The sequence below is a fragment of the Natrix helvetica genome, assembly GCF_964273705.1.
Source record: "Natrix helvetica genome assembly, chromosome: W".
Lineage (NCBI taxonomy): Eukaryota > Metazoa > Chordata > Lepidosauria > Squamata > Natricidae > Natrix > Natrix helvetica.
The window spans coordinates 64516178-64543306 of record NC_138555.1 but is presented as its reverse complement, the minus strand read 5'-3'; the positions used below and the strand labels follow the sequence as shown (position 1 = coordinate 64543306).

At 45.3% G+C, this 27129-nt stretch overlaps 1 protein-coding gene and 1 long non-coding RNA gene across 5 annotated transcripts in view; both read right to left on the bottom strand.

Annotated features, from left to right (window-relative positions):
* LOC309400792 (dolichyl-diphosphooligosaccharide--protein glycosyltransferase subunit STT3B) overlaps positions 1–27129 on the bottom strand; it is a 238717-nt gene that overhangs the window by 13197 nt on the left and 198391 nt on the right. For 3 of the 4 annotated variants that reach the window (XM_081969460.1, XM_081969459.1, XM_081969462.1), the window contains exons 8-12: positions 22761–22809; positions 21800–21954; positions 7386–7597; positions 2923–3110; positions 2635–2806 (exon numbers count right to left, since the gene is read on the bottom strand). In XM_081969460.1, coding sequence (XP_081825586.1) covers positions 2635–2806; positions 2923–3110; positions 7386–7597; positions 21800–21954; positions 22761–22809 — 776 coding nt within the window. The remainder of the gene's footprint in view (positions 1–2634; positions 2807–2922; positions 3111–7385; positions 7598–21799; positions 21955–22760; positions 22810–27129) is intronic. The other variant, XM_081969461.1, reaches the window with a different exon arrangement.
* On the bottom strand, positions 4495–5221 carry LOC309400808. Its single transcript, XR_014176722.1, has 3 exons — positions 5107–5221; positions 4637–4755; positions 4495–4527 (listed from the first exon to the last, which is right to left on the bottom strand). It is a non-coding gene; the product is annotated as an uncharacterized lncRNA (long non-coding RNA).

Sequence of the window (27129 nt, the reverse complement as noted above, 5' to 3'; positions counted from 1 at the left end):
TATGGCTTGAAAAGTACCCTGGGTACCTGTTTATGGGGCTGTGAGGCATATTGGGAAGACAAAGGGGTGGATCGGTTCACTCATCATTTGGTCATTTTTGCCTTCGTCCTCGCTGTCATAGGGATCCAGCCATTGATTGTCATTGGCTGGAGTTCTCCCCCCTTCAGCTGGGTGGAGAGGGACCTCTACAGCCTGGAGGGCTTTTTGGGATTTGTCAGTGGCATGCCTGGGGCTTCGTTCCTGTCATGCCCTGGGTGGTGGCTCTGGCTTGGGTTTCGGAGCTGGGGTTGCGCATGCCGATGAAATGTGGCCTATCCCTCCGCATTTCAGCTGGCTTCGTGGGAGAGTTGGTCTTGGGGCCGGCTGTGGTGCTTCGGCCTCCCATTGGCCGGATGGTCTCCGGTCTGGTTGTCCTCTCTCCTTGGTGTCCGGTTGCTTTCTCATCTCATTGGTGCGCAATCTGCTGTCAACTTTTATGGCTAGTCGGAACCACTCAGAGAGTCAGTTCAGGATGTCCCGATAGGCGGTTACTTGGGCAATTTGCTTATCCAAGGTTGTTCTGAAAAAATGAACTAATAGTTGCTCCGTCAAATGGGGTAGTCTTCCCATGACTCTCCTGAACTCACGGATGTGTTCCTTAATGGGTGATCCTCTCTGCTTTAGTTTTCAGAGCTCATCATCTGCGTACTGATCCTCCACCTCCTCAAATCTAGCTTCTAGCTCTTGTAGGAAGTCATTGACGTCTTGCAGCTGGGGGGGTGGGGTTCTCCTCTTGTTGAGGGCTCCTAGCCATTCATTTGCTTCTCTCTCTGGCCCCCTGGCAATTGTATTCACCATGGCTCTGTGGGATGGGTAGAGGTGTTTGTAGCGCTCTAGGTGGACTCCAGCCGAGTCAAGGAATAGAGCCAGCTGATCTGAGACCCCATCGAATTTCCCCCTGAATCAGGGTGGCTCATTCAGCACTGCTCCTCCCTCATCTTGGCCCCTGTGTGCCTGCGCTTGGTGTGTTTGGCAGTCTCCCTTGACCCTAGTTTGTAGAGGGGAGGGGCCTCCCACCTTGGGCGGCTTGCCTGTTGCGTGGGGGGGGGCACCAGCTGCGGCCTTGGGCTCAGTCTCCTTCTGGTGGGTGGAGAAGGGGGGCTGCATTCTCGTCTGCTTCTCCTCACTTCAAAGGGATCAGTCATCATCCCCCTCTCTTTTGGGCAGCACAACAGCCCCTCATCATGAAGGGTGGTTCGGTCAAATTCCTCCCTTAGCTACTCTATGGATCTCCCCAAGGTTTCCATCAGGGTTTTTGAGTGTCTGATCTGTGCCCAGTCCCTCATCCATTCCCGTCTTCCTGGCTGGCTCCAAGCCCTGGGTGCTAGGCTCAGCTGCTTTAGGGACTTTTTTCCACCAATACTCATCCCTTGTCATTTCAGTCACAGGGGTGGGCATCTCAGCTTTGATGGTCAGGGATGGCTGCACTCCAATTCCGATTGGGCTGCTGGGACCTGGAAATCCCTGGGTGGAGGCAAGTTCTGCCTCTTTCTGGGTTGCCTAGACCAGGCTCTCTTCAGATAGTCCACCCCTTGCCATGGTAGCCTGAGTTTCTCTCGACGCACCCCAGGTGTAAGGGAGTGACTGGAGAGCCCAGGGCTCAGGAATCCGGGTCGTTTTGATTACCATATTTTTTGGAGTATAAGACGCACCTTTTTCCCTCAAAAAAAGAGGCTGAAAATCTGGGTGTGTCTTATACACTGAATACAGCATTTTTTGCCTCCCGAAACCCCGCCCCCTTCACCAAAATGGCCGTGCATAGCCTCTAGGAAGCTTTTAGAGAGCTCCTGGGGGCTGGGGAGGGCAGAAATGAGCAAAAAACAGCCAGTTTTTTGCTCAATTTTACCCCCCCCCCCAGCCCCCAGAAGCACTCTATAAGCTTCCTAAAGGCTATCCATGCCCTATTTTTTACAAAAAATGGGCCCGCTTTGGGGAAAAATGGGTTGTTTTTTGCTTGTTTTTGCCCCCCCCCCCAGAGCACTCTGCAAGCTCCCTAAAGGCTATTCATGCCTTTGGGGGGGGGGGGGGAATTGGCTCGTTTTCGCGAAAAACAGGCAGTTTTGGGGAGGTTTGCAGAGTGCAAAAACTTTTAAAAAAAATTTTCCTCTTCAAAACCTTGCTGTGTCTTATACTCTGGTGCGTCTTATAGTCTGAAAAATATGGTAATTTTCAGAGGGGTTTCGATCGATGCTTTAATTAAATCATGAGCCTCAAGCCAAGCTTCAATAGAAATTCAGTTATTAGGAGCCCCATGTCAACATGAACCAAGTGAAGCCAACTCTGACCTCACTTAATTCACGCCTTGGCTCTGACCCTGTTTCCCCCCCTCCCCCCAAGTTGTGTCATCAGTCACATTCCCCAGTGAAGCAATTTCGCAAGCTGTAGAAGTCACTCCCTTCTTCCACTGTGGGTCTCCTTGGAGACGGCCTTGACAATTGCCAGCTGGAATGTGCTTCGTTTTGACTGATGTACAAGTTCCTTGATGCAGCTGTGAGACTCGGTTCCCCATCCCCCTGCCTATTGCAACTCGAGAGCAGGTCAGGAATGCTTCGCGAGTTGACACTGTGCTCAATCAAGATAATTATCACTACTTACCAGAGCAATGTGGCTGTTATTCCAAGTGTTATTGTCAACTAGAGTTGTTCGATTTGCCATTCCAGCTATTTGATAGCCATAATCCCACCAAGACATTACTCTGGCACGTTCATCTGTATTTTGTCTTAGCCAATAGTATGCTTCTCTAAAGTCATCCAAAATGTTACGAGTACTGTCAGAGAAATAAGAGTTAAAAGCATGTAAAAGTATTTATCTCTAACATATTAGCAGAATCGAGTAATTACAATGCATCATAAGCAAAGGATACATAAAAATAGTGATTCTTACCCATCATGATTGTAAGAGGCCAGGACAACACTTGGACTAGAATAGGCATTGCTGGTTACCCATGTACAGTGAACAGCAAACATCATCAAGAGCATTAGCATCAACATTGTGACAATACTCTTTATATTGGGCCCAAGACCATCTTCAGTTTTTTCCTGCTCAGATATATGTTTCCTCACTTTACCTGCCTGAGCAAAGAAAACAAATGAAATCTTTCCCTTTTAATGTCAAACTTTAGAGTTTAAAAATCCTGTTTTCACTCATAAATGTCCCACCATTTCTTATTTTAAAAAGAACATTAACCATTGAAATATCGCAGGTGAAAAAGGTTTTTCAAACTGGAATGTATGAATAGATAGTAATAGTCTAAATCTGCCCTCATTTAATATATCCAACCATGTTTTTGGACACTAAAATGGTATAATCAAAATGAAAGAAGAAAAAATTAACAGTTTGCTAAGTATGTAGAGATCACAAACAGCATTACTATTACTATTACCGTATATACTTGAGTATAAGCCGAATTTTTCAGCCCACTTTTTGGGCTGAAAAATCCACTTCGGCTTATACTCCAGTGAACAACAACAAAAAAAAAAGAACACTGAGGCTTCGGTGCTTCCGGGATCGCTCCCACCCCCTCCGCCACCTTCCTACTGGCTCCCACGGCCTCATGGCTCCTCAAAAGCACGGCGAAGAAGGAGGGGGCAGGGGTAACACGGGGCCCAGCTCAGGTGCTCCGAGCGGAGGGGGAGGCACCGCTGCCATGGGTAGGGACGCCAGCGGGAGCTTTGGCGGCAGTCAAGTGAGGCTCTCCATGCTGGTCTCCTGCCTTCCTCCCGAGGAGGAGCTCGAAGGGCAGCGGGAAAAGGCTCAACTGAAGGGAAGCAGGTGCCGCGGGGGTGGGAGGCGCACCGGGGGCTTCGGGAAGGCGCCGGCTTCCCGGGGCGCTCCAGGTGGAGCGGGAGGACGCAGTGGCGTTGCAGCAGCGGGCAGATGGAGCGCAGCGCCACTCTCCTTCGGCTCCCGCGGGGGCGGCGCGGCGGGTCCGCTGGGAGGTAGGCGGTGCGCAGGAGGGGCCTGGGCGGGCCAGGGCCGGGGAGCTTAGTTCGCGGGCCGAGCTGGGCGTGGAAAGAGATGGCCACAGTCCGGCAAAGGGCGGCGCAGGGCGAGTCAGGGCGCCCCCCCAGATGTTGCGCCTGGTGCGGCCGCCCCCCCCTGCACTCCCCACGCTACGCCACTGGTGAGAAGAATGGCTAGCGATGCACGGTCCCCAGGGAACATTTCCTCGGAGATGGCAATCTCCGAGGCTGCCGAAAGAAAATTCGGGGCTTCGTGTGAAATGGCTGCGAACCAATTCTGAACCAGAAGGACGCTCGTAAAATACAAAACGCGCACAGGGCAAGGAAAGCGAGGACTCAGAATGGCATAAGTGGGGACGAGAAAGGAAAGCAGCAGCGATGCACTCAAATAAAGCAAGGACGCCAGCAGCATGGAGGGAAGGGTGGGGGACACAATTGCCCGGTCTTATCGGTGCTCCCGGGGAAGAAGGAAAGATGGGGCAGGTGAAGAGGGATCTACCTCCTTCTTCTTCTGGCTTCCCCCGAACTGGAAACAAAGGAGGAAGAGGAGGCAGCTCCCCGCAGACAGGTGCAGCCTTAAGAGCCGTAGCGATGCCATGGCTTCCCAACAGCGCCCTTCAATACCTCCCGTCTACCTGCTAGCAGCCGTTATCCACGCCACTTTCCCGGCCCGAATTGGGCCGGGCGGCGGCCAATCCAAAAGCAAGCTCCTAGGCAAAGCGTTCTGGGAAATGTAGTCTCCCTCTCGTTATCCCTCAACACGCCGCCTTTCTGCCTTCAAGAGAGAAGAGCTTTTTATTTGATGATCTGTATTACGAGAGGATGCATGAATAGTACCCCCCCCTCCACAGTGGGCGGCGACCCGGCGGCTCGTATCGGATTCGCACAGCCAGCACTGCCGTGAGAGAGAGTGAGTGAGCCAGGCAGGGGTAGAGAGCTGCGAGTGCGAGCGCCCCCCCCAGATGTTGCGCCCGGTGCGGCTGGCCCCCCCTGCACCCCCCACGCTACGCCACTGCTTCTCACGTAGGTGCAGAAGTGCAGCGTGGTAAGAAACAATGGTCCTTCAGGCCTGGCCTGCAAGATGTAAATCAGGTGGAGATACAGCCTAGCTGAGGGCTTGAACTAATTATCCATCCGTAAACTGGAGCTTAGGGACTCAAGAGTCTTTTATTTTGCAAAACATTACAATAAATCAATAAATAAAGCTTATCTTCTTTGATCGCGCAACAGCGGCACACTGTTTCTATCATAACTTCCAAAGTAAATAAGATAAATTATTCTGGGGCCTGGATTTTTCAGGGGAGGACTCAGTTTCCTTGAGCAAGTATTTGGGAATAAGAGAAATTATTCTTGCTTTAGGGGGCGCAAATTACTTGCATTGCCCCGTTACCAAAAGTCGGGACTGTTTTTAAAACGCTGTGGGACGCAGGACAAATTATTAAAAATCAGGACTGTCCCGCCAAAAGTGGGATGTCTGGTCACCTTAATTATACACCTTGTTTCATAGTTTAGTCTAAGGCAAGGATGTCAAACTTAATTGTGTCACATGACATATCATGACATTTTACGGTATATTTTTATTTTATGGTATGGCATTTTTTTAAAAAGTTTTTTTTCCTGTTAGAAATGGATCCCAGTACTTCTAATCCTGCACCAAAACAAAAACGCAGGTCATACGAAGCTGCTTTCAAACTAAAGGTTGTGTCAAGAGCAGAAAAAAGCAATAACAGTATTGCAAGTAGGGAATTTGGTGTTGATGAAAAACAAGTGAGGGAGTGGCGGAAAATGAAAGCTGACTTGGAAAAGATTCCAAAGGCAAAAAAAGCTCGACGTGGTTTAACAACTCCATATGGGGCTCTAGAGACTGAATTGCATAAATGGGTTATGGAGTGTCGTCAAAATGGTTACTGCGTAACATGCATGGGAATTCGCTTACGTGCCCTTCAAATGGCTAAAGATGACAAATTAAAAGCACCAGGCATTGAAAATTTTGTTGCGTCAGCAGGATGGTGTACTGGCTTCATGAATAGGTATGGCCTATGTTTGCGGCAAAGAACAAAGATTTCACAGAAGTTGCCAAAAGACCTTGATGAAAAAGTGATGTCATTCCATTCATTCATTATAAAACAAAGAAAGATCCATAACTATGACCTGGGAGATATTGGGAATATGGATGAAACACCTATGACCTTTGATCTTCCAAGCAACAGAACCGTGGCAAGTTTGGGAGACAAAACTGTTTTACTCAGAACCACAGGTAATGAGAAAAACCATTTTACAGTCGTTCTGTCATGTTTGGCTAATGGGACTAAGCTGCGGCCTGTCATTATTTTTAAAAGAAAGACCTTGCCTAAAAAGGTCAATTTCCCACCACGAATTACAGTGCGCGCACATGTTAAAGGCTGGATGGATGAATATGGAACAAAAAAGTGGCTGGAAGAAGTTTGGAAAGGACGACCAGGAGCAGCCTTAAAGAAAAAACCATCATTGCTAGTTTGGGATATGTTCAGAGCCCACACATCTGATGACATAAAAATATTGGCAAAGTCTTCTCAAGTTACTTTAGCCGTTATTCCAGGTGGGCTTACATCTGTATTACAGCCCTTAGATGTGTGTTTAAATAAACCTTTCAAAGACCGTGTGCGAAAGATGTGGTGCGAATGGATGTCATCTGGTCAAGCCCGACTGACAAAAGGTGGAAATATGATGAAGCCTGACATAGAACTGATAGCAAAGTGGGTTCGTGATGCATGGGAAGAGATTCCAGAGGACATGGTGAAGCACGCCTTCAAGAAATGTGGCATAAGTAATGCTATGGATGGCAGTGAAGACAGTGCTTTGTATGAGGACGACAGCTGTGATAGTGATGACTGCGAACTCTGTGACAATGTATATGATGATAACCTCACACCAGCTACAGCTGAAGCTCTGTTTGGAGATACAGATGAGGAGGAGGAATCCAGTTTTGAAGGATTTTGATGCTTGTGTTTTAGCTTGGTTGCTTATTGAGTTAAGGTTTTTGTACATTTAAAGTTATTGTTAATACTTTAATGTTATATATTGTTTTTGTTGAATATACTGATAATATATTGTTTTTGTTGACCCTCTTTTCCACATGCCTCAATTAAAGCAATTTTATTGTTATCTACCTGTATTTTTATTTTTGAAATTTACCGTGAGCTGCTGCATTTCCCAGCCTTGGCTTATAGTCGAGTCAATAACTTTTTCCAGTTTTTTGGGGTAAAATTAGGGGTCTCGGCTTATACTCGAGTCGGCTTATACTCAAGTATATACGGGTATATCATATTATATACTATGATTTTCACATATATTAAATGGTTATGTTTAATTTAAACAGTTATCATCAAACCCTTCAAGGCTCACCTTATCATAAAGATTTCCTGGATTTCTTTTATCATCTTCATCACTGCTGTCTTCTATTGGAGGATTTTCTCTCTTAACATCATCACCCAAATAGTGTTCAAAAACAGTGGAGAAAGCAATAGCTGACAGCATACAAACCACTGGAGTCAAAGTTAACATCAGGCGAACCATCACTCCAGCAAAATAAACAGCACTGATTGCATACAAAGCCACTGCAAAGAAACCGATCAGTTTTAATATTAGGTTCACCACAGATGCAATTTTCCAAATGCTTTATACAGCTGTGTGAAAAAGTCCTGCACGCTTTCAGTTTTAAGCTGTATTTACATGTTTAATCAACTTTTCACTCATAGAAACCACGCAAAATTAGTACTTTGATGAAAATTTCTGTAGTCGGATTGAGATGCATAATTTTTATTAATATAACCAAAGTCTTTTAAAGGTTTTGAGTGAGTTTATGTGCTAAGAAAAACACAACTTAAATTTTCAAGAATGTTAGGATCAAAAGCAGCCAATCAGCAGCGAGCTTTGGCTGACCAATCAAAATGCACAGAGGCTAAATCTATGAGCCAATCAATGTTGTCATACTCTCTGACTATAAATAGGCATGAAAACCATCAATAAATTTAATTTAGCTCTGGCTGCGGGCAAGGATGAAGGCCTTTGCTTTCACCAGTACTGAGCAGCGGCATAGCATCATTGTGCTTCATGAAGAGGGTTACTCCTGTACAGAAATAGCCAAGAGAGTGAAATGCCATCGCACCACAGTGAGCAGAGTGGTTGAAAAATACCAAATAACTGGTTCAGTTGATGACAGGTTCTGCTCTGGAAGACCCTGAAAGTCTACAAAATGGCAAGATTGGGCTCTGCAACGCATTTCAATGGCTGACGGGAAGCTCACCTCACCTCAGATTACAAGAATTGGGGGTGAAACGTGATGTAAACGTGTGCATAAGCACAGTGCGTCGCAGACTGCTTGCCAGAGGGCTCAAAGGCTGCAGGGCTCGAAGTAAACCTTTGCTCACAGACGCTCACCGTTCTCATCAACGTGCATGGGCCAAGAAGTATGCCAAGTGGACCAACGAACAGTGGGCCAAGGTCATCTTCAGTGATGAGAGCAATTTCTACTTGACTGGGAATCAGTGCAATAAGTATGTCAGAAGATTTCCAGCTGAAGAATTTAGGCCCTACTGCCTGAATCTATCTGTGAAGCATCCATTGCACGTGATGATCTGGGACAATTACATCACTGCTTCTGCTATTGGTCGGATACAAATCGTGCAGGGAATCATGAATTCCAAGCAGTATGTTTAAGTCCTGAAAAGACCATGCTTCCTCTTCAGCTCAGCAACTTGTAGGGAAGGCCTTTTACTTCCAGGATGACAATGCTACTTGTCATCGAGCCAAGTCCATCCAGCAGTGGATGAAGAAGCATGGTGTTCGACTCCTGGATTGGCCAGCTCAGAGCCCAGATTTGAACCCAATTGAGAACTTGTGGGCCAAGGTTGGTTATGAAATAAGCAAGAAGCATCCAAAGACCAAGCAGGAGGTGATTGAATCCATTATTGCAGCCTGGCACCACATTGTCACCAAAGATCACATGCAAAGGCTTATACAGTCTATGCCGAAGCGATGCCGCCTGGTGATAAGCAATAAGGGCTGGCCCATTTCACATTAGTAACCATGTTTGGTTACCTAAATGGTCCTTTTCAGGGCCACAAACAATAAAAATGTTAACAAAACACTAGCATCGGCCTTAGTAATTGCAACACGTATGCCACTGGGTATGCATCAGTTAATCTGTTTTTATAGTCATTGTAAGCATGCATTGTAAGCATGCAAGAAAATTCACAATCCCCATCCAAACAGCACCAAATTGCAAAAAGCTTATGCTTTTCTCTTAAAAACCACCAGTATTTATTTAAATATAACAATATTTGCATAGCAGTTAGCATAAAATATCATAAAATCAATGGCCTATCCAAAAAATGACATAAACCGTAAACCATAAACTGTAAAGCGTGCAGGACCTTTTCACACAGCTGTAAGCTTGAATTAAAGCTTGTATGTTTGTTTCCCAAAAATTCATATGAATAAAATTGTATCATCATTTGAATGATACCATAACCTTAAAATTCAGTGAAAGGGTTAACTATGTTACAAGAATCCCACCAGACTGACTGCATTCCCTTGGGAACAGCAAGATAATGTTTTAAGGATTCTGGGGGAGGTCCAGCCTGTGCTGCTTACTGCAGTGCCTCTTGACCCCTCCCTCCAGTCTAGCTGGAGATTTCACACAACTGGTCAGCTTTTGTCATTGTATCAGCTTTGATATTTTTAGTCTATTCTTACGTCTCTATGTTGCAAATCATTAGGGATCATTTTTGTTAAATCCAGCACTACATAAATGTAAACAAATAAAATATGAATAAATAAAAAACATAATTGGGGCCTGCATCTGGGTTACTTTGACCTAGATATCCAGTTTAACATGCCAAGTGCATTTAGCAATTTACAAAAATTGCTTCTTGTCCAGCAAAAACAATAGAGGGAGTGCCTGCCAGTAAAAGATACCTGCTATAATAATTTTAGTATTTACAGAATATTATTTTGAGCAACATAAGCTCCTAGGCCAGTGATGGCTAACCTTTTTCCCATCACGTGCCAAAAGCGGAGGGAGCGCAGGGGGGTTGTGCGTGAGCGTGCCCACACCCATAATATGTGCGCGACCCACCCTCCCCATTTTTGGCACACGATGGACCTGTTTTTCGCCCTCCCCAGGCTCCAGAGGCTTTCTAGGAGCGCGAAAAACGGCCCTATGAGCAAACCGGCAGTCTGTTCCTGAATTTCCGGTTTGCCTGTAGGGCGAAAAACAGCCTTAAAAGAAGGCTGAAGTCAGCTGGCCAGCGCACGCATGCACGCTGGAGCTGACAGGGCAACACCTCACGTGCCCTAACAAATGGCTCCGCGTACCACCTGTGGTACACGTGCCATAGGTTTGCCATCATGGTCCTAGGCAAATGCAATGAAATACAAAAATGCAGAACATAAAGAAGAAAACTTAGAAAGAGAATAAACATGAAAATCAGGGAAATCTTATATTGATCTCTAATAAACACTTCAGAAGTTTCTTTAGATGCTGCTGAATTAGCTGAAAAAGTAGCACAGTAAATAGGAAGAGAAAACACATGATGAAAAATATGAAGCAGCTTTAAAGCATGTGAAATGGAGCTCTATAAAATAAGACATGTAGAAGCCAGAGAAACAGAATCTAATATTATTAAGGAATGAATTTTGGCATATGCATCTATGGCACAGAATGAGACTTTTGTACAGTGGTCTTACTGGGTAGCCTTTTTAGACATTCTGTAAAGTACCCTAACAATGCCTGCTTCATAATAAGTGACCCGATATTGTAATACAAAAAGCAGTGATTTATTAACAGCTTCATTAGGCATTCTTCATTAGGCATTTCTTATTCACAGCCATCTTTTTTTGTTTTCTTTATCTGCTTTTGAACTTTGCCCGTGTTTCTGTCCTCCCTTCAGTCTGTCATAAATCATGTTATCCAATAGCTTCATTCATCTCAACCTAGCTACTAAAATCTGAGATCCGGCTCCACCGAAGCTCTGCATGGAATGTCAACACAGAGAGTTGACATCCAGCTCCCCTCACTTTTCAAAGGCAATCTGTGCAAGCAAAAACAATTTGAGTACCAGTATGGGATTCAAGGCTACGTCCTCCCCCCAGGCTTGTTTGGATTTTTTTCATGGAATCTCTCTATAAGGTGATCAGCCTGGATATTTCTACTCTTTACCCAAGATGCCTCTGACAAGGGATAGCCCTTCCACTTAATTAAGTACTGGAGTTGCCTCCTGTGCCACCTCAAATCAACGATGCGTTGCACCTCATAATGGGTTTGGACCCCAATGACCACAGGGCCTGGGGGCTCCCGGGGCAGTGGTCTCAGAGTGGATCCGACCATGGGTTTTAAGAGGCTACTATGGAATACTGGGTGTACCTTCCCTAGCAGTCGGGGCAGTTTCAGTTGCACTGAGACTGGGTTGATGATCTTTACTGTGGGGAATGGTCCCACAAACTTTGGTCCCAGTTTCTTGCTAGGGAGTCTTAACCTCAAATATTTTGTGGAGAGGTAAACCTTCTCTCCCACCAGGAATGGTTGTTTTGGAGCTCGGTGTTTATCTGCCTGTTTCTTATAGGTTTGTGCTGCTTTAGCTGGCACTTTTTTGACATTCTCCCAGGCTGCTTTTAGCATTGACATCCAGTCAGTCAAGCTGACTGAGGAAGGGGGATCCCTTGGATACTCAGGCATTGGGACAAAGTCCATGCCACTAACTACTTTGAACGGTGTTAGTCCTGTGCTGCTGTGAACAGCATTATTGTACGCAACCTCAGCGAAGGTCAGAAGGTCTGCCCAATTGGACTGCTGATAGTTCACGTAGCACCGCAGGTACTGCTGTACCATAGCATTCAGTCTCTCTGCCCCCCCATTGGTGCTTGGGTGAAAAGCCGAGCTAAGGCCCTGGGATGACCCAATGGACCACAGGAACTCCCTCCAGAACTTAGCCGTGAACTGGACCCCTCTGTCTGAGATAATTCTTTGAGGTACTCCATGCAGGCGGTAGATGTACTTCAGGAACAGTTTGGCCAGCTTGTGAGCTGAGGGTAGTCCACTGCAGGGTATGAAGTGCGCCTGTTTGGAGAACAGGTCTATTACAGTCCAAATCACCATGTTTCCCCCACTTTTCGGCAACTCTACTATAAAGTCCATTGCGATCTCCTCCCACGGCCTCATTGGCTCTGCTACTGGCTGCAGCATTCGGGGTGGGGGTGGGGGTCCTGGTCGCCTATTCATTATGGCTCAGATGGTGCAACTTTTCAAGTAACTATCCACATTTTTCTTTATTTTGGGCCACCAGGACTGCCTCCGGGCTAAGTGTAATGTCTTTAGGAATCCAAAGTGGCTTGCCGGTTTGGCGTCGTGGCTCCTCTGGAGAATTAGGGTGCATAGGGATTTCAGGATGTAGAGTTTCATCCCCTTCCATGTGGGGTCATCTCTTTTTGTCAGGATGTGTTGGTTGTTTCGGAACCAGGGGTCTGCTAGCAGTTCAGTTTTGAGTCTCGTGGTTAGGTCGCCTGCTGGTTGGTCGTGCCGGTCACGGCGTTGTCGTCTGGTGGTCACTTGGGCAGCTATTTGGGTAGAGGGAATGATGGCGTCCACCACCTGCTCCCATTCGCATTTGTACTGGGGCATGCGGGAGAGGGCGTCAGCTAGAAAGTTCCTCTGCCCTGGAATGTGCTTTAGTACGAAGTCGAAACGGTTGAAATATTGAGCCCATTGGACTTGTTTGGGTGATAGTTTCCATGGGGTCCTAAGAGCCTCCAGATTTTTATGGTCAGTCCAGACTTCGAATGGTTTCTGGCCCCCTTCCAACAGGTGTCTCCAGGTTAGCATTGCCCATCTCACTGCGAGAGCCTCCTTTTCCTATGCGCCCAATCGTCTCTCTGTGTCTGTGACCTTGCGGGAGTTGTAGGTGCAGGGTTGTAGGTTTCCTTGGTTGTTTCTTTGGAGTAGCACCGCTCCCACTGCCATGTCGCTGGCATCTGTTTGGATCACGAAGGGTTGCTCGGGGTCAGGATGCTTCAGCACTGGTTCCTTTGCAAACATTTCTTTTAGTGTCTCAAATGCCTTTTGGCAGGTTAGGTCCCACTGTAGAGGTTGCCCCGGGAGAGGTTTTGCTCCTAGGCTCCCTGTCTTTAAGAGGTCTGTCATGGGTTTGGCAATCTTTGCAAAGGAGGGGATGAATTGCCTATAGAAGTTCGCGAACCCTAGGAAGCTTTGTAGCTGTCTGCGGGTGAGAGGGGGTTGCCAGCTTAGGACGGCTTGCACTTTGGCTGGGTCCATCTCTGTTAACTCATTTGACACTCGGTAGCCTAGGTAGTCTAGTCGCTCATGGTGGAATTCACATTTTCCAAATTGTAAAATTTTATTGGTTTTTTACAAATGTTTTAGGGAAAGAGGTAAATAGTTGTAGAAAATTTTGACAGCTACATCATGCGGGAGGTAGAAATCCCCCCGAATCTCACAACTTTAACAGAAAAGAAGAGAAAAAACATCAAAATTTGAATAAACATTGGCAGCTTTTTGTTTTTACATTCAATCATCAATATATTCAATCATCTTTTGTATCACTTCCAAGAGTTACATTATAACAACAATTGCAAAAATGTTTCAACTCATTTTTGTGATCTGAGTCTTCTAAGTGTTGCATCCTCCCCCCTGTCTGCTGGCAGAGCCGCGGCCCCTCCCTCCTTCACATCTTGTGTACTGTCCCCTGTTTGATCTAGGAGGGCACTATTTTTTTTAATGAAGGCTTCCGCCTCCGCAACTGTGTTAATTCTAATTCTACTGCCCTCCCAGAAAATCAGCATTCCTTCTGGCAACAACCATTTAAACCAGATTCCATTGTTATATAATTTCTTTGCTAAAGAGGAGTATTTCTTCCTCTTATCTCTTACTTTCTTTGGAATCTGTTTAAGAATGGTTATTTCTTTGTCTTTATATTTTAGTGGTCCCACCCTTTGAGCTCCTAAGACCTCATCTCTTGTGGTCTTTCTAAGAAATTTAACATGTACTTCCCTTGGCACATTGTGTGTTCTAGCGTATGCTGAATTAATCCTATAAATCAGATCAATATCCCACCATAGCTGTTGTTTGTCTCTTTTAATATATTCTGCTAAAATTGTGGTCATAATCTCCTTGAGATCTTCATTCTCTGTTTCTGGCAAGTTTTGGAATCTAAGAAAAAAAGACATTCTCTCAAAAATTCCACCTTTATCATATGGTTTTCAAATTCTACATTCCCCTTCTGGATTGTCTTAACCTCTTCCCTCAACCCAGTCGCGCCCTCCTCCAGCACACCTATTCTCTGTTTATTTTGTGTTGTTTGTTGTTGCGTTTCTCTGAGCTGATCACTTAAGTCTGCCAATTGTTTTTTCAGTTCGCCCTGTCCCTTTAAGAGAGTTTGAAACATTTGATCAACAGATAGTTCCTTTGAGCTTTCTTCAGACGCTTTAGGTTGTAAAAATGAAGCCAATGGTGTCTTTTGGGTAACCGGGCTGGACGTAGAAGATGTTGGGGCCGAAGACGGCTTACCAGGCAGAAATTTTTTAGGACCCATATTAAGTTCAGAGATAGTTAAAGGCTACACAAAGAAATGGCGTCTGTGGAAAGACACAACCGGGAGAAGTCACAAGGCAAGCAAGTCCAGAGGAGAGCGTAGGTCTCTATACAGCTCCAAGCCAGGTGATATAAATTAATGTTCCAAATCCAAGGGAGATACGTGCAAGGAGAGGCTCCAGGAGATCTCTAGGGTGTGATATAGTACAAACCCAGAAATTCTTTCAAAAGGGAAATTTCATTCATAAGTGCAAGAAGAAGGAGGAAGTTGGCCATCTTGGCTCCGCCTTCACAGGAGATCAGAAAGCAACGTCCAAAGTTTCCATAAAGTAGTTTAAAAGAATCAACTCAGCAAACCTCCTTTGCAATTGTAGCAAGAAGTCATCCTCCCATTGCTTAAAGGAAGAGAAAGTAACTTTTAATTCTATCTCTCTCTTCCGAGGGAGAGGGAGTTTCTAATAGCCGCTTTTCCGAGGGGGGGGTTGAACCCCCCCCTCCAGTCTTAACACTTCAAAAGATTGAAACCAGAGTTTAAAAGAGGCTGCTGTTCATCAATTAAGTAGTTAAAAAGGAGATTGAGGGGAGCTTCCCACCTCACTGCATTTCAGCTGTAACGTCCGATTAGTTGTTTCTTTCCAGGCTCCGCTCGGAGAAGGCGCGCTGTTGCGCACCCCCCATGCTCCCCGGCTCCTGGGGCGCAGCTGGCGACCCCCCTGCGGCCGCAGCCGATTCAGGGGGTCCCAACAAGCCGTCCTACGGCAGGGGGCCCCTCCATGGCTCCCTGTGCTCCCCCTAAATTTAAGGGGAGCCCACCGAGAAGACAAACAGCGGACGCGAATGTCCGTCGCCTTCAGGGACCGGAAATGATCTCGTGGAATTCACATTTTGATAGCTTGACATATAGGTTGGCTTCCAGAAGTTTTTCCAGTACTTGGCGGACGAGGGGTATGTGGTTGTCCATGGTCTCAGTGTAGATGAGGATGTAATCCAGGTAGACGAGGACCCCCTTGTAGAGGTGCTCATGCAGCACCTCGTTTATTAACAGCATGAACACTGCTGGTGCTCCCTGCAGTCCGAAAGGCATCACTTTGAATTGGAAGCTCCCTAGGGGGCAGTTGAACGCTGTTTTCCATTCATCTCCTTCCCTGATCCATATTCGTTAGTATGCCTCTCTGAGGTCTAATTTGGTGAAGACTTTTCCCTTGGCCAAGTGAGATAACATATCTTGCATGAGGGGGAGAGAGCATAGGTTGTGTACGCACACGGCATTTATCCCTCGGTCCACATACAGTCTCATAGTTCCATCTTTTTTCTCTTTGAAGAGGATTGGCGCTGCAACCCGTGGCTTGGCTGGCTTGATGAACCCTCGTGCTAGTTTTTTGGCTATGTATTTGTGCATTTCTTGCATTTCCCGGGGCGTCATGGTGTACAGCTTGGGTTTGTGTAGTTTTGCCCTGGGGATGATTTCGATGGCACAATCTGCCTCATGGTGTGGGGTGGGCAGAATGTTGCACTTGGTCTCGCTGAATACTTCTGCGAGGTCCTGCTATTCCCCTGGGATCTGTTCAGTGTCTGGGGTTTTGTCGGATGTGGCTGCCAGTTGTTCTGGTGGGCTTTTTTGGGGGGGTTCCCTGCTTAGGTAGTATTTCTGCTTGCTGGCGTGGAAGGAGTTGGGGCCCCTTTTCTATCCTAAGACTGTGGGGTACCCCCTTGCCACCAGATGGTTGGTCCCCACTTGTCTAGCCAGGAAAGTCTCAGTATGAGTGCATCTGTCATTTTGGGGGCTATTATGAATCAAATTACTTCCCAGTGAACCACTAGCTCTAGTCTCACTGGTTCGGTCAGGTGGGTGGCATAGGCTCCCCCCATTAGGGACCCGTTGACCTGTTCAAACCGGATCGGGTGGGCCAGTCATTTTGCTCTGATCCCCAGTTTCAGGGACTGTGGTCAGTTTGATCAAGAATCTAGTGCAGCCTGAGTCTATTAGGGCTTGAAAACCCCCCTGGCTTCCTGTCTTTGGGGCTGTGAGGCATATTGGAAAAAGAAAAGGGCGAATTGGTCCTCTCACCATTGGGTCGTTTTTGCCCTCGTCGTCACTGTCGTAGGATTCTGGTGACTGGTCATTGTTGCCTTGGGTTCCCCCACCCCTTCATCTGGTTGGGGAGGGACCTCTGCAGCCTGGAAAGCCTTCCGGGATGCGTGGGTAGCCCGTTTGTGGCTGCGTTCCCATTGTGCCCTGGGTAGTAGCTCTGGCCTCGGCATCGGGGTTGGGGTCGTGCACATGGATTCCATATGGCCCATCCTCTTGCATCTGTAGCATTTCAGCGGACTTCGAGGGAGGGCTGGTCTCAGGGCCCGCTGTGGTGCTGTGGTTCCCCGTCGGCTGGGTGGTTTCAGGTCAGGTTGACCTCTCTCTTTTGTGTCTGGTTGCTTTCTCATGTCGTTAGCACGCAATCTGCCATTGACTTTTATTGCTACTTGGAACCACTCAGAGAGTCAGTTTGGGATGTCGCAATAAGTAGTTACCTGGGCAATCTGCTTGTCCAGACTTGTTCTGAAAAAAATACACTAACAGACGCTCTGGTAAAGAGGGTAGCCTTCAAATGACTCTCCTAAATTCACGGATGTGCTCTTTGATGGGGCGGCCCTTTTGCTTTAGGTCGCTGAGCTCATCTTCCGCGTACAGGTCCTCCTCCACCTCCTCAAATCTGGCCTCTAGCAGTCGTAGGAAGCCATCTATGCCTTGCAGTTGGGGGGCTCTCCTCTTGTGGAGGGCTGCTAGCCATTCCCTTGCTTCTCTCTCAAGTCCCTCTGCGATAGTATTCACTATGGCTCTGGGGGATGAGTAGAGGTGTCCATAGCATTCCAGGTGGACCTCAGTTGAGTCAAGGAATAGGGCTAACTGGTCTGAGTTCCCATCAAACTTTCCTCTGAACCTGGGCGGTTCAATCAGCAGTGCCCTTCCCTTCTCCTGTCAGCCTCTGTATGCTTGCGTTTGATATGTCTGAAGATACTCCTCAGTTCTAGTTTGGAGGGAGGGTGGAGATTGTCTGCTCTGGGCAGCCTGCCTGCTATGTGGGAGAGGCACTGGCTTCATCTTCCTTCTAATGGGTGGAGAAGTGGGGCTGTGTTCCCATGTGCTTTTTGCCACCTCAAGAGGATCCATTGCTCATCCCCTCTCTTTTGGCATGCATAATGGCCTTTCTTCACGGAGGGTGACCCAGTCAAATTCCTCCCTCTGCTGCTCTATGGAACTTCCCAGGGGCTCCATTTGGGGCTTTGGGGGCCTGGCTTGATTCCAGTCCAGCATCCCCTCCACTCTTCCCAGCTCGCTTAGGGCCTTTCCCTTTCTCTAGGCATAGGGGTGGGGTGGGGGCTCAGCTTTAGCTGTTTTTAGGGGTTGATTACTTATTTCCTCTTGCTTCGCTCATCTTGGCTTTGATGTCTGATGTCTGCTCTCCAGCTCTGTTCGGATAGCTGGCCTTTTGCCATGGTCTTCTGTGTTCCCCCTTGGCACCCCCCGATATTTAAAAGCAAAAGATGGCTGTCTGTAAAGTACCCCAACGATGCCTGCTTCATAATAAGCGACCCGATATTGTAATACAAAAAGCAGTGATTTATTAACAGCTTCATTAGGCATTCTTCATTAGGCATTTCTTATTCGCAGCCATCTTTTTTGCTTTCTTTATCTGCTTTTGAACTTTGCCTGTGTTTCTGTCCTCCCTTCAGTCTGTCATAAATCACGTTATCCAATAGCTTCATTCATCTCAACCTAGCTACTGTAATCTGAGATCCAGCTCCGCCGACGCTCTGCATGGAATGTCAACACAGAGAGTTGACACATTCAAAATACCATTTTAGTATTTTGTGTATCCTGATAAACATTATAATGTGGGAGACAAGGCAGCATCCCCCCAACTGGGCATCTCTTGTGAGCAAAGCTCTACTCGTGGGAGTTTCCTTTCCCATCAACAGTAATTCCATTTAGCATGCTAGACTGTGGTAAATTGGGAGAGCTTAAAAGTCTACTGCACAGAAATAAAGGATAGAGAGGTCTTTCTCAATCTAATTCCATCTAAACATATGCATTCAGATAACCAAACTTATATTAACCTTATTTTACTGAAAGCCATGTCATCTTACCAGTCCAACTGACCAAGTTTTAATTACATGGGGTTTTGTGTAGTTATGAAATCTGGTCTACCCTATAGGTACAAAAAACAAATTCTCAGAAACACTATTCTAACAGTTATTTACTGTTGGAAATCAACCTCCACATTAAACAGTATTTGCTGTGTGAGCAACAAGGAGACAGCAAGGAGCCTGGGCGTGGCTTAGGTTAACTTCTGTACAAAAGCTGCAAAGTAGTCTGCTGCTCTGAACTGAAACTTTTCTCTCCTCTGCCTGTATTTGCTTGTATTTACTACCACGTTGGAAAACCTGCTTTTGGTATTGTATATTTACTTCGTGTGTTATATATAAAGAGAAGTTAATGAATCCTGCTGTGTGTGCTTTCTGGATGTGACTGCTGCAACAAACTCTGACAGGTTATGTGCCCAGAGCACACAGAAAGACTGAACTGTAATTAAGCTGAGAGACTGCCTGTGTGAGAAATCAGACAGAGAAGGCTTGCAGAATGGCTGTTAAATTTAAGGAGAGCTCTCTGCCTCGTTTGGGACAGAAGAACTATATAGCTTGGGCTGCAAAGATGGAGTGTTTCCTGAAGGGTAAGGAGCTCTGGGATATTGTTGTTAATCCACCCCAGGGGCCATTAGCAGCTGCAGATCAGAGGCAGCATGATAAAGCAATGGCCTGCATCATCTTAAGTTTAGAAGATGAACAATTCCTGAACGTGGCTAATTTGCAAAATGCAAATGAGGTCTGGCTGAAATGGAGAAGTGTTCATGTGAGTGTGTCAGCATACAATATTGTGCAATTATCAAGAAAGTTATACAGAGCCCGTCTGCAACCATGAGAATCTGTGGAGCAGCATTTTGTACACATGCAGACTCTGTTTGTTGAGTTAAAACAGCGTGGAATGCAAATTCCTGAATCTCAGAAAGTGCTGTTGGTGTTAAACAGTCTGGATGAAACGTGGGACATAGTGTCTGCAGTATTTGAGTGCAAACCAGAGCAGGAATTATGTTTGGAGGCCTTAAAGGCTTGTTTGATTGCTGAGGAGAACAAGCACCATTTTAGAAAAAGCCATGAGGAGAAATTCATGAGGTGGGGGCCCCAAGGAAGAGAGAGAGAAATGTAACAGACTGGCTGTCTGCAGAGACTAAAAAGGTTGAAAATCCTGTGAGAAAAAAAGATATGATACACATCACAGACAAGAAGATTTTATTCTATGATGAAGTGCTCCAAGTTAATCTATAATTTTTAACAGAACAACTTTGGGACTTTCATGGATATTAACAAGGCTGAGAATTTCTTGAAGAAAAGAGACTTGATAGACATTCCAGAGAAGAAAAAGACTTTATTAAGATAAGCTGGAGGGAGTGAATTAAATTTAATGACTTAATTAGTTAGGATGGATTTTTATAAGTTTGATATATGTATTAAAAGACAGCGCTAAGGTAGTTTTATATTTATAAAATGAGTTTGTTAATGTATGTTTTCCGTCCTTCTATGCAACACTGAATAATCCCCAAAGCTTGGAAAATATTATTCATCAAGTTTTAAAATAAGAGAAGAAAAATATTTTACTCCATGAGGACAAACTTGAGGGAGAGATTTAAATCCAATGTCCTAATTTAAGTTAATTGGATTTTTATTGGTGTGATATATATATAATTGAATGAAAGCTTTAATGTAGTTTTGTGTTTAAAATAAAAGTTTTTTTCCTCTCCCTTTGTATATAATATTTGAGTAATTTTTAAAGTTTGTAAAATATCAAAAACTAGAAACAGTTTTTTCTCCCTTTAGGGTTAAAAAATCTGAACTATTATAGGGAATGTCAACATCCGAGACAGTGCACCATTCAAAGTTGCCACAACGTGCCATTTTGGAGTTGCCACACATGCGCAGGGGAGTGCATGGGGGACACAAATGGGTGTCTGATGATGTGACTCACACTGGGAGAGGAGCCAGGAAGGCAAGCCAGCTGTGATCTGTTCAGAAGCCATCCAGGCCTGAAGAGTACTTGCTGGACCTGACCAGGGAGCAACCAGGTTCAAAGAGTACTTGCTGGAGCCGGGCCCAAAAGGTACTTGCTGGAGCTGGCCAGGGAGCAACCGGGAACATGAGGGCAGGGCGTGCTGAGTCCGTATAGCCAGCTGGCTAGCAGAAGCCAGTAATGCTCGCTAGAAACCCTTTTGCTTGTATTGTTCACCACGTGCCAAGCTGAGACACCAGTAAAGAGAGTCGTTCTGCTCACAGTGTGGCCTCTTCTTTTGCTGGCTTGGTTTGGAATTGTGACAGGGAATTCTTTCAATATAAATTATGACAGTTTATAAAGATTAATGAGTAAATAGAACTATATACTGTTCCCCACACCAAGGAGAAACAGTGTGTCAGGGTTCTAACCGATGCCCTAATTAAATCATGAGCCTCAAGCCAAACTTCAAAAGAAATCCAGTTATTTATTAGGAGCTTCATGTCAGCACGGACCAAGTGAAGCCAACTCTGACCTCACTTAATTCATGCCCCATCTCTGCCCCTGTTTCCCCCTCCCCCCAAGGTGTGTCATCAGTCACATTCTCTAACTAATCAATTTTGCGGGTTGTAGAGGTCCCTCCCTCTGGCCACTGTGGGTCTGTGTGGATGTGACCTTGACGTAACTGGCTGCAATGTGCTTTGTTTTAAGTGAAGTGCAAGTTCCTCAATGGAGCTGCAGTGTTTGATTCCCCATCACCCTGCCTATGGCAACTTGAGAGCAGGACAGGAATGCTTCGCGAGTTGACACAGAGATAGTTAAATAGACTCTTTTATTCAAAGAAGAGAATATATTTAATTTTGTTTCTATTTGGAAATTGCTTCCAAATTTTGTCCTTGCAAAAGAAAAAAAATGAAACTTTATTTTTGTTTTTGTTGATTAGATAGGTTTGTTGCTATAGAAATGGCTAGAAATGGCTCCCTACCCCCAGTTTTCTATTACTTTTAAAAAATTCTCTTTTATTTTATATTTTGATAAACTAATAAAAATGTATTGTAAAAAAAAGAATGCTAGCAATTCAGTTTAGTTTAATTTTCAAAAGTTAGTTCTTCTTACCAAAGACTCTTTCATCATTGATATTTTTGATGCAGAACCACAGGCCTGCTGGGAAAGTACAGACGAGAATATGTAGATCAAAAAAGAAGGAAACCCAAGTTGTAGGCTGATGCTCAGACACTGAGGCAATGATCGGGATGTGAACTTTTGCATACCTTGTTTAAAAGAAATTCAGTTCAAATTATTTTAGTGTGATGAAACTCTAATAATAAAAAACAATACAGCTGAGAATTACTATTTTTTTTGTTTATATACATCATGTCTTTAAACACCAGTCATAGCCTTCTCTTTTCAAGGTTAGTTTAAGTTTTGGGGGTTTTTTGCATCTGAGTGTGTCCCTTACATTGCTTCAGTTAAATTTTAGAAACTGGGAAAAAGTGGTTCTCATTACAAAAATACTGTTGGCCTCCTTGTCAGAAACTGAATGATGTTATCAAATGCATCCATTTATTCAAAGAATGAGAAAAAATGGCATGACATAAATATCAGTGTTCTTTTGCATATTCATCTCATAAACTATAGTATTTATTGTTATACAAGTTGTTTAACACTTATATTCATATTCTATTCAGTGAAGTAACATGTTACCTTCTCCTTTAACATGTATATATTAATACAATGAATTATAAAAATGGCATATTACACAATATTAAATATAAATTCAACATTAATTATGAATAAATTATAGAAGATTAATCCAAAGATGGAATATAAGAAAACAAACTGAACAGCAGCCTCTTTTTTTTAAAAACAAAAGTAAAGGCTCTTTTACTCCAATAAGAAAAAAATTGACACTAATGGAGGTTTTAAAGTTTGTTTCAGTGTGGACAGTAAAAAGCTCTTGTTTATGCTCAAAAGATTTTGTTCTTGCTGGGAGAGACATGGAGTCGTAGTAGGTGGCCTAGCTGTTTTCCACTGACAGGTCTAAGGGTCTGTAATTTTATTTTATATTCATGCTTACCCAGTATCCCACAATGAATAGAATCTGCCACTCCATGGTGCAATGTAACCTGAAAATACACATGATAGCTATTTAACATAGCCACCAACCATATATACCTATTACTCTCAAACCTTCAAAATAAACTGTTCTCTCAATCTGCCTTAAAAAAAGACTTATCTCCAACTCTACTTTTAAAATAATTCCCTCAGTCCACCTCTAAAGTAAATTGTTCCTTCTTCATGTACCAATATTTATTTTTACTGACTGTCTGAACCATCTTTGCTGCACAACTGATCACAGAATTTTCTGAAAATGAAAGATAGAGCTTCTGTTGGTGACATGCTTTAATAGTCATAATCGGGGATTAGAAATTTTTTTTTGAGATTAGAATCTAAGGAGGACATTACAGGGTCTGCAGCAGGAAAGAGCAGAAATGAGAACAAATGAAAAAAGACAAATAACAAAAAAGGTGGTGGACAGGGCTCTGGGAGTATACAGTGGATATAAAAAGTTTAAAATGTGTTATGGACTGATGAGACCAAGGTTGAATATCAAGCGCCCAGGAAATCAGATTCAGGCAGTACAAATGAATGTAAAGATTTATTGCAAGCTTAAGTTCTCTACAAGAATCTGGGCAAGTGACCATTAAAGGAAATGCGTGGGAGTTAAGAATAGAAAGGAATTCAAGGTGGGCTGGACTTAGATCTCTTGTGGGTGCGAAGGGACTAGAACAGGAGCGGAGGACTTGGCTGTTGGAAGAAGCCCGCGCTTCGTTCTCTTTGACAGCCGCCTCATTTGCAATTGGGTGGGGAGAAATCCATGCGTTAGAGGGGGGAGAAGGCTGTCCCTAGCAGAAGCTCGCCCTTCTTCCCCCTCTAACGCATGGATTTCTCCTCACCCCATTGCAAATGAGGCAGCTGTCAAAGAGAATGAAGCCGCTGTTTTGGGCCGAGAAGCGACGCCTCTGAGGGGCTCTCCCCGGATGGCACCTGAGGCAGCCTCCTCTCCTTCTGCCCCACTGGAAAAAAGAGCAGCTCCAGTCTCCCCTCTCACTTTCCTCAGCCTCACTTTCCTCAGGGCGTGGGGGAAAGTTCCCCTCAGCTGCCCCTGCAGGAGGACCACCGCATATCCTCCATGGGTGGGAGGTTGAAGGGGCGACCATAGGTGAAGAGCGCCGAGGTGTTTTGGCAACACGAGAGAAAGACTTCAAAGTCAGTGGAGGTGGTGTGTGGCTGGTGTGCCTTCTTCCAACTTTCCCCGGGTGCAAAATGCTTTAAAAAATAAAGTTTTAGTTTTGGGGGGAGGGGGGTTTGTAAAGGGTTAGGTGTGTGTAAGAGAGGGGGAGGAGAGAGAAAGAAAAAGGAAGGAAGGAAGGGAGAGAGAGAGAAAAAAGAGAGAGACAAAGATAAAAAGAAAAAGAAAAAGAAGGAACGAGAAAGAAAGAAAGAAAGAAAGAAAGAAAGAAAGAAAGAAAGAAAGAAAGAAAGAAAACTTATGACCACAATTGAGCCCAAAATTTTGGTTGCTAAGCAAGAGTGTTGTTAAATAAGTTTCACCACATTTTACAAGTTGGTCACACACGCCTGGTCACATGAACGCCAAGCCACACCTAAAAAATAGGCCACACCCACAGAATAGGTAGTAAAAAAATTTGAAACCCACCACTGCACTGGTCCAACTGCTTCCCACTTTCCCAGCATCCTTCCTTACACCCCTCAGTCACCAACACTATCCCAGTACAACATACTGTATATCATTGGCTTGTTTAACCCCCCCCCCCCCCCCAAATCTTCCCTTCCCAGCCCCTTCCTTCGCCGCCATAGCTGCTGATTCAAGCATGGCATAGGCTACTGCCTGCCCAAAGAGCCATTTGCCATCATCTTCTCTCAAGCTCAAGCAGTCAGAGCCACTTGTAAATAGCTAAAGTAAGCAACTTTATTGTTTTCTACCTACCATATTTTTCAGACTATAAAACACATCTTTTTGTCTTGCAAAAGGGGGTGAAAATGTCTGTGAGTCTTATAGAGTGAATATTGCAGAAGCTCCACCCACCCGCCGGCCATTATTTGGCCTCTGCACGCCCCACTTTCAGCCCTTTTTTGGGGCCATTTACTAGGCTTTTTTCGGGCCTTTTTTTGGAATTCGTTGCTTGATTATCTTTTCCAGAATCTTCCCAGGTATTGATGTAAGGCTGATTGGTCTGTAGTTTCCTGGATCAATTTTTTTCTTTTTTTGAAGATGGGAACTACATCAGCTCTTTTCCAGTTCTCTGGCAGTTCCCCAGTGCTCCAGGACCTTTGAAAGATATAATTCAATGGTTCTGAGATCACATCTGCCAGTTCCTTCAGAACCTTGGGGTGTAATCCATCCAGTCCTGGTGATTTGAACTCGTCTAGGGTAGACAGGTGCTCACTTACCATTTTCTTTCCTACTTTAACTCATATTTCTGAGTTCTGTTTTTTATACTACTGTTTTTAAAAACGTTTTGGACTTTTTTCCCCCTTTTGTGTAAAGACAGATGCAAAAAACAAGTTAAGCAGTTCTGCTATCTCCCCTGCTGCTTGTCACCTTCTTGCCATTTTCTCCCATTAATGGACCAATTATTTCCTTGACTTTTGAGCTTTTGGGGGGTTATTTTTGACTTTTGTTGCAAGTCTTAGTTCATTTTGTGCATTAGCTTTCCTGACTTCATATCTTTGCAGGCTTGGCCTATTTGCTGATTTTCTGTCTTAGTTATGTGCCCCCCTTTCCACTTTTTATACTTGTCCTTTTTGTCTTTCAATTTATTAGAGAGTTCTTTGTGCAGCCATGCTGGTTATTTGAGAGCTGTTATTTTTCTTCTTTATTGGAATTGTGCTAGACTGGGCGTTTATAATCTCACTTTTCAAATGTCTATGGAGATGCTCGGTCATCCGGGTCATAGTTGTCCCAAAGGTGCTTTTTCAAGAGGCAACTGGACTTTCAGGTTTTTCTTTGAAGATGTTTCGTTTCTCATCCAAGAAGCTTCTTCAGCTCTGACTGGGTGGTGGGGAATGGAAGGATTTATACTCCTTGAAGACAGCTGGTCATTTGCATTCTTTTAGAGTGTCACTGAGGCCATCTGGAGGTTTATCTGTGTCATCAGGGTCAACTGAGTAGTGTAAATATGTGTGGAGCCTTCTTGAAACTGTTGAAAGGACTGTGTTGTAGACTGGAGATAAATGATGTCATATCCAGGGGTGGGTTTCAAAATGTTTTACTATTGGTTCTGTGGGAGTGGCTAGGTGGGGGGCATGTGACTGAGTGGGCATGGCCAACTTGACATCACTCACACACACGCCCACTCAGTCACATGTCCCCCCACCTAGCCACGTCCACTGAACCGGCGAAAACTTCTGTTTTGCCAGCTGGGAGGCTGCCAAAGAAGCCTCATTTTCCTGCTGCTGCGGCTGCTTCTACCTCAGCGCCAAATGGTCCATGCCCCCCCTACACGCACACATACATGGTTGCCCTGGTAGCACCCCAGCAGTAGCAGCCGAGCGAGGGAAGGAGAGGAGCCAGAGAACGAAGCAGGCTGGCTGGTGCTTTCAGGCACATAATAAATGGTCAAAAACTGCCAGTGGCCTAAAAATACACAGCAGCTACTATCCGACTAAAAAAGAGCAGCTTTGGTTCGCCTCTCCTCACTTGGCAACTGCAGGAGCCACAACAAAAAAAAGTCTTCCCTTCCTCCTTCCAGCGAAGGCATAATTATGCAGTGAAAGAAATGTGCATGCACACACAGAAAGACACTGTCGGTTTCAGTGACTAGAGGGGAAATGGGCATTATGCCAGGGCTGCGCCAGAGCCAAATGCTGGGGGCAAGCAAGCACCTCCACACATACATCCCCTCCCCCGTCTAGCTGCTTTGTGCGCTGGTGGAGCAGCACGAGGTGACTGCGGCTGGGGAGAAATGAGGGGGAGGGGGAGGAGAAGGCCGAGATTCTGCTAGGGAGATGGGAAAGTGAGCCAGGTCGCCTCAGCATGCACCGCTCTTCCTCTCAGCCACCTCTCGAGGTTGACTGGGTTGGACCCGTGACTGCTCTTGCCCGCCCCGCTTCTCCTCCTCACGGCTGACACCATGTTTTGCAGGAATAAAAGTGGGGATGCAGAGAACTGGGAGAGGAAAAAACAGGTTCTGGGCGGGCGGGCGCCCTACATACCTGCACTTTCGCCTCCTACCCTCAATGCAGCCATTGTCTCCACTAGCCCATCCGCGGCTGCTCCGACCTACCCGCTCCCCCTGCAGGAGCGAGAAAGCGGCCTGGGAGGTTTGGCATGATGGCCCATTGTCTGGGAAGGGGGAGAAAGGAGGTAGAAGCACCGAGCAGGAAAACGTCTCCTTTGGCTGCCTTCAGCCGCCTCTCCG